At 49.7% G+C, this 11,737-nt stretch overlaps 1 protein-coding gene across 1 annotated transcript in view; it reads left to right on the forward strand.

Annotated features, from left to right (window-relative positions):
- The window catches only part of LOC137332829 (gamma-aminobutyric acid receptor subunit alpha-3-like), a 581,305-nt gene extending 570,712 nt beyond the window's left edge, over positions 1-10,593 (forward strand). The window contains exons 9-10 of the mRNA XM_067996761.1: positions 4,259-4,470; positions 9,792-10,593. Of these exons, the coding sequence (XP_067852862.1) occupies positions 4,259-4,470; positions 9,792-10,100 (521 nt within the window). The 3' untranslated portion in view covers positions 10,101-10,593. The remainder of the gene's footprint in view (positions 1-4,258; positions 4,471-9,791) is intronic.
- Positions 10,594-11,737: the final 1,144 nt, after the last annotated feature.

Below are 11,737 nucleotides of genomic sequence, written 5' to 3' on the forward strand. Positions count from 1 at the left end.
GAGATTTACAAGGATGTTGGCAGGACTGGAGAATTTTAGCTATGAGGAAAGATTGGATAGGCTGGGGATGTTTTCTTTGGAACAGAGGAGGCTGAGGGGAGATTTAATTGAGGTGTATAAAATTGTGTGGGGCCTAGATAGAGTCGATAGAAAGGACCTATTTCCCTTAGCAGAGGGGTCAGTGACCAGGGGGCATAGATTTAAAGTAATTGGTAGAAGGATTAGAGGGGAGCTGAGGAGAAATGTTTTCACCCAGAGGGTGGTGGGGGTCTGGAACTCACTGCCTGAGAGGGTGGTAGAGGCAGAAACCCTCAGCTCATTTAAAAAGTACCTGGATGTGCACCTGAAGAGCCGTAACCTACAGGGCTACGGACCAAGAGCTGGAAAGTGGGATTAGGCTAGGTGGCTCATTTTTGGCCAGAGCGGACGCGATGGGCTGAATGGCCTCCTTCTGTGCTGTAAAATTTCTATGATTCTAGGACTGGAGAATTGCAAATGTTACACCCTTGTTCAAAAAGGGTGTAAGGATAAACCCAACAACTACAGGCCAGTCAGTTTAACCTCAGTGGTGGGGAAACTTTTAGAAACGATAATCCAGAACAGAATTAACAGTCACTTGGATGAATGTGGATTGATCAGGGAAAGCCAGCACGGATTTGTCAAAGGCAAATCGTGTTTAATTAACTTGATTGAGTTTTTTTGATGAGGTAACAGAGAGGGTAGATGAGGGCAATACAGTTGATGTGGTGTATTAGGACTTTCAAAAGGCGTTTGATAAAGTGCCCCATAATAGGCTTGTCATCAAGATTGAAGCCCATGGAATAAAAGGATCAGTGGCAGCATGGATACAAAATTGGCTAAGTGACAGGAAACAGAGAGTAGTGGTGAACGGTTGTTTTTCGGACTGGAGGGAGGTGTACAGTGGTGTTCCCCAGGGGTCAGTGCTGGGACCACTGCTTTTCTTGATATATATTAATGACTTAGACTTGGGTGCAGGGCACAATTTCAAAATTTACAGATGACACAAAACTTGGAAGTGTTGTAAATAGTGAGGCGGATAGTGATAGACTTCAAGAGGATATAGACAGGCTGGTGGAATGGGTGGACACGTGGCAGATGAAATTTATCGCAGAAAAATGCGAAGTGATACATTTTGGTCGGAAGAACGAGGAGAGGCAATATAAACTCGAGGACACAACTCTCAAAGGGATACAGGAACAGAGAGATCTGGGGGTATATGTGCACAAATTGTTGAAGGTGGCAGGGCAGGTTGAGAAAGCGGTTAAAAAAGCATACGGGATCCTGGGCTTTATAAATAGAGGCATAGAGTACAAAAGCAAGGTGATGATGAACCTTTATAAAACACTGGTTCGGCCACAACTAGAGTATTGTGACCAGTCCTGGGCACTGCACTTTAGGAAAGATGTGAAGGCCTTGGAGAGGGTGCAGAAGAGATTTACTAGAATGATTCCAGGGTTGAGGGACTTTAGTTACGTGGATAGACTGGAGAAGCTGGGGTTGTTCTCCTTGGAACAGAGACGGTTGCGAGGAGATTTGATAGAGGTATTCAAAATCATGAAGGGTCTAGACAGAGTAAATAGAGAGAAACTGCTCCCATTGGTGGAAGGGTCAAGAACCAGAGGACATAGATTTACGATGATTGGCAAAAGAACCAAAGGTGACATGAGGAGAAATTTTTTTACACAGCGAGTGGTTATGATCTGGAATGCACTGCCCGAGGGGGTGGTGGAGGCAGATTCAATCATGGCCTTCAAAAGGGAACTGGATAAGTACTTGGAATGAAAACATTTGCAGGGCTACGGGGATAGGGCGGGGGAGTGGGACTAGCTGGATTGCTCTTGCATAGAGCCGGCGTGGACTCGATGGGCCGAATGGCCTCTTTCCATGCTGTAACCTTTCTATGAAATAATGAGTGTTTAGAAAGACAAACACAATATTTGCCAATGAAGGTGGTTCCACAATATAAATAAGAGTGTGAGTTCAGGATATGATTAATTAACTCCTCTCCCATACACAGACTTTACTGCAGTTTTGTAGATTCATTCTCTGTCTGGGTAAGAATACAATTCTACTCGGGATATGGCCCTTGGATTTCCTCCTATACCCCCATTCAACCTATACAATGACCCCATTTCAGTCCCTTAAGGACGGGGAGATTAGTGGAGTGCTCCAGGAGGGTTTTTGATGCATAGAAAGCACAACAAAAAATAGTTCATTCAGCCCAGCCACTCCACGTCAGTGTTTGGCCTCCGTGTGAGCTAATAGTTTCTGCCTCCTAACTCCATGAGTGAAGATACCAGTAGTAATAGGCCAAACAGAGCTCTCCTTTTGCATTAGGGGGAGAACACTTGTAGGGAATATTCGGCTTGCTGCCTGACACTGGAAATGTTGCAGACATGGTAAGGACAAGAAGGTTCGATCTGATCATTTCACTGCTGCACAAAAACACCACACCAGATAGCTGGACACTATAGGAATGAAGCTGCTGTCATCTGTTGAGCATACTGATGTCCAAACACAGCATAGTGTAGTCTCACTGGTGCACAAACTAAACTCAAAACCCAGATGTTTGTGTAAAATTTTGCACCAGCGAGTCCTGGAGTAAGGGCACACTTTGGATGGGCTGTTGTAACTGGCCAGATTATTGGATCTGCCCGATATCCTGGCAGTAGATGTGGAAACCAAACAACCATCACAGGGAATTCCCTTGGGGGTTCTCTCGATCGGCAAAGGGGTATCCGCCAATCATCTGCCGATGACAGTTGTTTATTCCCAGTGTGGACCCATCCAAGTCATTGTTGATTCCAGGTGTCCACAGAATATCGTCCAGCTTCCAATCTTATGGTTGCTGCTTATGAAGCTCCACCACACACAGATCCTGTTGGTTTTATTTGGTACAAAGGCACCTGCTCCAGTCATTGGCAAAACCTTGCTCACGTGGAGTCCAACAAGCTGGCAGGCTCAGCAGATGTGTTTGTCCTGAAGGGGATAGTTGTCTATTTGCCTGACTCAGCTGAAGCACCTCAACTCATCAATGGTGTGTAGCATCAATACACCAACATGACAGGATGGTATTTGGAGGGATTTCCTCAAATATTTGGTGGTATAGCGAAGTTGAAGGGTATGTAACTCCAATTACACAATGACAAGTCCATTCTTCCTTCTCAGCTTTGTTTCAAGATACCATTTCCTCTACAGAAGAATGTTGAGGCATATTAAAGAAGTTGGAGGATAATTGAAGACACAGATGGTCCTGCAGCTTAGGTCTCGACTCTAGTAATCATCCCCAAGCCAAGGGTCTTCATGATTGCTGTCTCTGTGCCGATAAGTGATGCAAACAGGACAATCAGTTTCATACTCCAACCCTGACTATCACAGATAGAAATAGATCATGAGATTTCTCAAACGTGGGTCTCACCAGCTCGAACTTGAAGAGGAGAGCTGCGAGACTCGAACATTAGAATTTGATAAAGAGCACCTGCAATATTTTGACTTACTCTTCACTGGAACGGTAGCCTGGTGAACCAGTAACCCAGGGGCTGTGAGCTTCAATCACATCATAGTAAATTATGAAATTCAATTCAATGAATCTGATAATTAAGAACTGAGCATTGAAACTCATTTACAATGGAGCAAGCAGTTTGGAAAATAATGACCGGTTACACAGATAAATGGTTGAGCTGATCGCGTGTATAAGTCTCCCATCCCCTATAATAACCATCGACAGTTCCTCCTGGTCCAAAAATGATCGGTGTCTCAGTCCAACACATCATCTGTTGAACCTGCTTCCATCCATCTGACCAAGTGACTGAGCAGCTCTCCAGACCCCAATGATCGGGCAAACTGTTAAGGAGGATCTTAAAGGATGAACGGGAGGTAGAAATGCGGAGAGATTTAGGGAGAAATTCCAGATTGTGGGAACTAAAGGCACGGCCACCAGTGATGGGGTAAGAGGAGGGTGGGGCGGGGGCCTGAATCAGAGGAATGGAGAGTTCGGGGGCAGCTGTAAGGCTGGAGCAGGTTACAGAGATAGGGAGGGGTGAGTCCCCACAGCCACGTGAACAGTATTCAGTTAGTGGGGAGGATCCTGCCTTCTATCGGCTAGTATCCCTGCTGAGCTTGGCCGAGGTCTAAACCAAGAGACTGCAGGGAGAGAGATTATGGTGTTTCGGGTCATTTGTATTAACAATCTGAATCAAGCAACTGCTGAATTTCACGCCAATGTCTTATTTCCCAGGGGTCACCACTGTACTCACGATGACCACCCTGAGCATCAGTGCCAGGAACTCCTTACCTAAGGTGGCGTACGCGACAGCCATGGACTGGTTTATCGCCGTCTGCTACGCATTCGTGTTCTCGGCGCTGATCGAGTTTGCGACCGTGAACTACTTCACCAAGCGGAGCTGGGCGTGGGATGGCAAGAAAGCCATGGAAGCTCAGGAGATGAAGGTGAGCTTCGTCATTCTCCATTGAAACTCCTTGTGCGGGCTGCCCTCGTAGCTCAGCTGGTTAACTCAAAGCAAGGAGGCCTCAGGCTTGATTCCCGGCCTGCGTATTTCCCAGCCCATCTCCCATTGGAGTTTGCTCCTAACAATAGCTACACTGGCTCCTGGTTGAATTGGTCCTTCTGCGCACGTGTTGAAACATTACACAGAAGAGGTGAGTCAGTGTACTACTGGTGGAGAGCACCAGCTGAGCTGGCCTAGTTGGAACTGCTGTGTGGCTTTGACTCCCTTTCCGGGCCCAGGCTACTGCAGGTTGGCCATGCACCCTACCCAAGAGGCCCCAGGCTGGCCCGAAATTCAGCCTGGAGCCTCATTATCATTTTGTACACGAGCTACCGGCGCCTGGTCACCTCTGCGGGAAGCTCACACTTTCGAGGAGCCCAGGTGTCAGGCCACTTGCCTCACCAGCAGCAGCCCAAAGGGATTGCCAGTGGACTGGGTGGGGGATTGAAGTGGGGAATGGGAGGGGGGTGTGATCGAGACGACTGTGGAGTCCTGATCCTGCTCCTCCTGGCTACACAGGAAGGTCTTTTCTTAATCTTCATGGCCGCTGCTTAGGCTGCTCAAGAATGAGGAGTCGGCCCAATAGCTGCCCTGCTCATCACAATTGAATTTCTGTGAGGGGACCTAATACAGATGTGCATCCACTCCTTTAGATATTAAGGGGACCTTATGCCCTTTTAGGCATTGAAAATAGCCAGACCCAATTTTGAGTCAAATGTTTTTCAGGTTCCTTGGTCCCTGAAATTGGGCCTCTTTGCACCTGTTTTACGCTGCTAAGTTGAATAGGTTCACGGGCTCTGAACGCCTATATTTTTGCCTATACCAATACGGCGACCTTTCTGGCTCGTAATGAGTGTGTGTTTCCTGCCCGCCATATTGGAGACTTAGGCGCTATCGACTTTCTAGGCCAGTCATTAGTAATGGCCTGTGTTTGAAAAACTGCCTGCTTCAAAGATCCAATGCTTATCCTGGGCAGTTCTATCCTGGGTCCATCTCATACACATTCCAGCTCTGCAGCAAGTGACCCAGAGCCAGGGGCTAAGGGCACGTCACCTCTCTGCAACATGCGGATGGTTTTGTTCGGCCTGAAGTCAGTTTGGACAAAGAGTAAGTGTCCTCGGGGCTTACAATGTCCCATGAGGTAAGGCCATTCAGCCCATTGAAACTCATCCTCCAAGTCTCCTATCCCTTCCATTTAAACCCATCCCTCTAGTCCCCTAACTCTCCCATTAAAGCCCATCCCTCTAGTCCCCTAACTCTCCCATTAAAGCCCATCCCTCCAGTCCCCTAACTCTCCCATTTAAACCCATCCCTCCAGTCCCCTAACTCTCCCATTAAAGCCCATCCCTCTAGTCCCCTAACTCTCCCATTAAAGCCCATCCCTCTAGTCCCCTAACTCTCCCATTAAAGCCCATCCCTCTAGTCCCCTAACTCTCCCATTAAAGCCCATCCCTCTAGTCCCCTAACTCTCCCATTAAAGCCCACCCCTCTAGTCCCCTAACGCTCCCACTGAAGCCCATCCCTCTAGTCCCCTAACTCTCCCATTAAAGCCCACCCCTCTAGTCCCCTAACGCTCCCACTGAAGCCCATCCCTCTAGTCCCCTAACTCTCCCATTAAAGCCCATCCCTCTAGACCCCTAACTCTCCCACTGAAGCCCATCTCTCTAGACCCCTAACTCTCCCATTAAAGCCCATCCCTCTAGTCCCCTAACTCTCCCATTAAAGCCCATCCCTCTAGACCCCTAACTCTCCCATTAAAGCCCATCCCTCTAGTCCCCTAACTCTCCCACTGAAGCCCATCCCTCTAGACCCCTAACTCTCCCATTAAAGCCCATCCCTCTAGTCCCCTAACGCTCCCACTGAAGTCCATCCCTCCAGTCCCCTAACTCTCCCATTAAAGCCCATCCCTCCAGTCCCCTAACTCTCTAATCATGGTATGCAATTGTATTTCGAATGGCCTCAATGATTTTGCCACTATTACCCTGCCTGGTACATTATTCTAGGCATTTGACAATTTTATGAATACAAATGTTCTTTCTGATATTTCATTTAAATTTACTTTTCACTAATTTCCTAGACTCCTGGACTTGTATTCAGTATCTAGACTGACCCACTGTGCAGTACTGAGTGAGACGTTAAATTAAGGCCCTGCCTGGTTCCTGGCTTCAGCTGAAGTCTCCCTACGCTAATTCAGTTCCCACCAATGGCCAACACTTTACATTTAGCAATCTTACATTTCATTTTCCATTGCTTTGCCTGGTGACACAAGTAATCAAAGTCCCTTGGAAATCTTTTTCTGCATCCTCTGTCGCTAATGCTCTTCGTATTTTGGTGTCATCAGCAAATGTAATCAGTTTGAAGCTGGTTGTGATATCCAGGCTGGTAATTTTAGCCTGTAGTGTTGGTGGCAGTGATCCTCAGGGTAATATTGGCTGCTCAGTCCACAACTGAATCGGCCTGGTCTCCATCTTCAGCCTGCTTTACCTATTGAGAGTAATACCTGGGAGAGACAGCTCGCCACTGGGGCGAGAGATCATGTGCTGAGGGTATAAAACCTTTATGGGTCAGCCGTGGCTCAGTGGTCTCACCTCAGAGTCTGAGGTCGTGCAGCAAACCACAATAATTGGTGATACTGTGGCAGGAAACTGCCAGAGGCATTGAGATCTTTGCTTCACCCCACTCCTTCAGTGTCCACGGTGAGATGGTTCTCACTGAAGCAGGGACTTCATTATCCTCGTGTTCAACAGGTGTCCAGGGGCATGGGGGACAGTCATAAATAATAGCTGCAAGGAGGGCGGTCATTGACCTAAATCTTCCCCGTCTGACCCAGGCCCACCACCCCCGCCCTCTGACCCTGGCACACCTCCCCCGCCCTCTGACCCAGGCCCTCCTCCCCCGCCCTCTGACCCAGGCCCTCCTCCCCCGCCCTCTGACCCAGGCCCTCGTCCCCCGCCCTCTGACCCAGGCCCACCTCCCCCGCCCTCTGACCCAGGCCCTCCTCCCCCGCCCTCTGACCCAGGCCCTCCTCCCCCGCCCTCTGACCCAGGCCCTCGTCCCCCGCCCTCTGACCCAGGCCCACCACCCCCGCCCTCTGACCCAGGCCCACCACCCCCGCCCTCTGACCCAGGCCCACCACCCCCGCCCTCTGACCCAGGCCCTCCTCCCCCGCCCTCTGACCCAGGCCCTCCTCCCCTGCCCTCTGACCCAGGCCCTCGTCCCTCGCCCTCTGACCCAGGCCCACCTCCCCCGCCCTCTGACCCTCCCCCAGCCTCTGACCCAGGCCCACCTCCCACACCCTCTGACCCTCCCCCACCCTCTGACCCAGGCCCACCTCCCACACCCTCTGACCCTCCCCCACCCTCTGACCCAGGCCCACCTCCCACACCCTCTGACCCTCCCCCACCCTCTGACCCAGGCCCACCTCCCACAACCTCTGACCCTCCCCCAACCTCTGACCCAGGCCCCCCTCCCCCAACCTCTGACCCAGGCCCACCTCACTTGCCCAACACCCCCCCCCCACCAAAGTGTGGTCCAAGTCCTCCCAGCCTGTCTCTAAAACCTCCCTTTCCCCCAGACTAACCCTACACCCCTTCCTTGTAACACCCTAGGGTATATCCCACTCACCAACCCCCCCACCCCGCGCTCAGGTATATACCCCCCTCCCCCAGTCTCCTGTAACATCCTAGGGTATATACCCCCCACCCCCACCCTCAAGTATGTACCCTCCCCCCCAGTCTCCTGTAACACCCTAAGGTAAATATCCCCACCCACCCTCAGGTATACATACCCCCCAGTCTCCTGTAATGTATAAAGCCCCCACCCCCAGTCTCCTGTAATGTATAAATCCCCCACCCCCAGTCTCCTGTAATGTAGATAGCCCCCACCCCCAGTCTCCTGTAATGTATAATTCCCCCACCCCCAGTCTCCTGTAATGTATATAGCCCCCACCCCCAGTCTCCTGTAATGTATAAATACCCCACCCCCAGTCTCCTGTAATGTCTATAGCCCCCACCCCCAGTCTCCTGTAATGTATAAATACCCCACCCCCAGTCTCCTGTAATGTATAAAGCCCCCACCCCCAGTCTCCTGTAATGTAGATAGCCCCCACCCCCAGTCTCCTGTAATGTATATAGCCCCCACCCCCAGTCTCCTGTAATGTATAAAGCCCCCACCCCCAGTCTCCTGTAATGTATAAAGCCCCCACCCCCAGTCTCCTGTAATGTCTATAGCCCCCACCCCCAGTCTCCTGTAATGTATAAAGCCCCCACCCCCAGTCTCCTGTAATGTATATAGCCCCCACCCCCAGTCTCCTGTAATGTATATAGCCCCCACCCCAAGTCTCCTGTAATGTATAAAGCCCCCACCCCCAGTCTCCTGTAATGTATATAGCCCCCACCCCAAGTCTCCTGTAATGTATATAGCCCCCACCCCCAGTCTCCTGTAATGTATATAGCCCCCACCCCAAGTCTCCTGTAATGTATATAGCCCCCACCCCCAGTCTCCTGTAATGTATAAATCCCCCACCCCCAGTCTCCTGTAATGTATATAGCCCCCACCCCCAGTCTCCTGTAATGTATAAATCCCCCACCCCCAGTCTCCTGTAATGTATAAAGCCCCCACCCCTAGTCTCCTGTAATGTATATAGCCCCCACCCCCAGTCTCCTGTAATGTATATAGCCCCCACCCCCAGTCTCCTGTAATGTATATAGCCCCCACCCCCAGTCTCCTGTAATGTATAAAGCCCCCACCCCCAGTCTCCTGTAATGTATAAAGCCCCCACCCCCAGTCTCCTGTAATGTATAAAGCCCCCACCCCAGTCTCCTATAGTGTATATAGCCCCCACCCCCAGTCTCCTGTAATGTATATAACCCCCACCCCTGTAGGACCCTGGGGAATATATTGTTACTTTTCCTTGAGATTATCCATTGTCCATTAAGAGTCAACCACTTACTATTGGACTGGAGTGACGGTGGGTCAGTCCGGGTCGGTGGGGAGGGAGATTAGTGGACTCGTTGGGTTTTACCAACAATCCAGCAGCTTTCATTTCCTGGTTACCAGATCTATAGCATGTGCAAATGGTTAACAAATCAATGTAAGCCGTGCTAGCAGATACTCACTTAATATCTTGCCTCTTTTATCATCTGTGATTTCTGCCTTACTTTCCCCTGAGCTGTCACTTCCTCTCTAGCTGCCCATTTATTCAACGGGGACTTGTTCACACTTGATGCTTAACGACCTTTAAATACACATTGTCTGTTTTAGAAAAGGGAGCCAGTGACCCTGACCAAGGAAACCAACAACACATACAACATTGTGGGGACAACATACACCCTGAACATCACCAAGGAACCTGGCCTGGCCACCATATCGAAGAGTGCAGTGGCCCACGCCAGGCTGGGCAAGCTTGAGGAGAAAGTGCTCGAGAGCAAGAAGTCTTATAACAGCGTCAGCAAGGTCGACAAAATGTCCCGCATCGTCTTTCCTGTTCTCTTTGCCATTTTCAACTTGGTTTATTGGGCCACGTACGTCAACCGAGAGCCAATAATAAAAGACATGATTCCACAGAAATAGACTCCCTTCCCAGCTTGATCTCAGATGGTTTCCCTTTTTCAGTGTTTTCTAAAGAAAGCTGTGTGACGTGTTTGAAGGAACGTGCCTGTTCATTGTGTAAGACTTACTGAAGTTGTATTTAACTGTTTGCATGCCATATAATCGGAGGTATGTTCTCAGGAGGCTGGGTACCTTGTTGCCGATCTTCAGGGGGTTGTATCTGCCATCTGTTTGTCTCTGGTTTCCTCCGCCAGCTGCTGGTGTCTCCCTCACACTCGGTGCTGAAGGGCTAAATGTAACTTGTGCTGTGCTATTGGAGATGGTAGAATGCTGCCCCCAGTCAAAGGGATGAATTTCTTTTCTCCTCTGTTTTTTCCTCCCTTTATTCATTGCATGGGGTTGCTCAGTGTCTCTGCAAGGACTGAATAAAGCTGATCTCAGCCTTACTTCAGGTCTGATGCTGTTCTTTTTTTAAACCCGACATCAGGGTCTAAACGGGACCGAATGGCACTATCTTCCCCACACAGCTTCATGCAGCTCTAATCCAATGTTAACCCTTAGTCACTGACTGTGGTCTCTGTGACTTTTCCCTGTACAAATCAGGAATACGACTTTGGTTTGGGAAATTAGCCCAATGCCCCTTACCACACTGAGACCCCCTTTACATCGTGGGTCCCCCACTCACTGGATCCACTTACATATTTTGTATTTGCCCTGCAGATTCAATGGCTAACATCAACATCCCCACCTTATTGGTAACCCCCTCACCTCCAATCCTTCCCTCTCTTCTAACGAAGACCATGAATTAGGTTCTGCAGGCACACTGACTGCCCTCCAGAACCTCACCCATGGCTATGCTTTATTAGTGAGCCTAGGCAATGACTTTCGGCAAGCTATTCAACTGTGGGGGCATCACAGATAAGCCCAATTTTGGCCTTGTCAGATGTATTTACATGCACGCACCTTCACACTCATGCACTTCCCAGCAGCAGGAGTCACTGGTTAGTGATTAGAAGCAGGAGCCTGTAGCTGATTCTATTTTCCCCCTCTAAAACTGAGGGGCACTGAGGCCAATTATAGCCCCCCCCCCTCGACTACAGCTGTGACTGCGATCAGCTGATTGAGGATTGGAGCCTGTGAGCTCAATGGTGTGTACAGCTCACTATCACACTGGGTGCTGTACTTCCTGAAACACATCGGGACAGCTGGCTGGTCTTGGCGGCTCTCCTTTTCTGGTAATCTATGAGTGATAATATCACCATCAGCAGTCTGACATTGTCAGACTCGTGCCCCAGCCAAGCCAGTGGGTGAGAGAACCACTCGAGCACCAGTCGCTGGTTAATATTGGCACTGTTGACTTGTATTATGACTATGAGGTAACCAGCCTCTCTGACACTCACTTCACCCTTTCCTGTAAAGCTGTACATGTACACGGTCTATAATGGAAGAGATTTATTGGGTTATTAATACTTATTTCTTGTTCACATGAAAAAATATTGTCGAATTAAGGTAGATCAGGACAAAAGTACCAGTTCCCTTTCTAACATTACAAAGAGCTGAAAGAGTTCAGGCTGTGGGGTTGTGGTTGGAGGGGGAGAGGAGAGGGAAAGGGGGCTGATTTTACCTCAGTGAAAAACTCAGTGCTGCAAGAGTGCGGG

Source organism: Heptranchias perlo, chromosome 15 (assembly GCF_035084215.1).
Source record: "Heptranchias perlo isolate sHepPer1 chromosome 15, sHepPer1.hap1, whole genome shotgun sequence".
Classification (NCBI taxonomy): Eukaryota; Metazoa; Chordata; class Chondrichthyes; order Hexanchiformes; family Hexanchidae; genus Heptranchias; species Heptranchias perlo.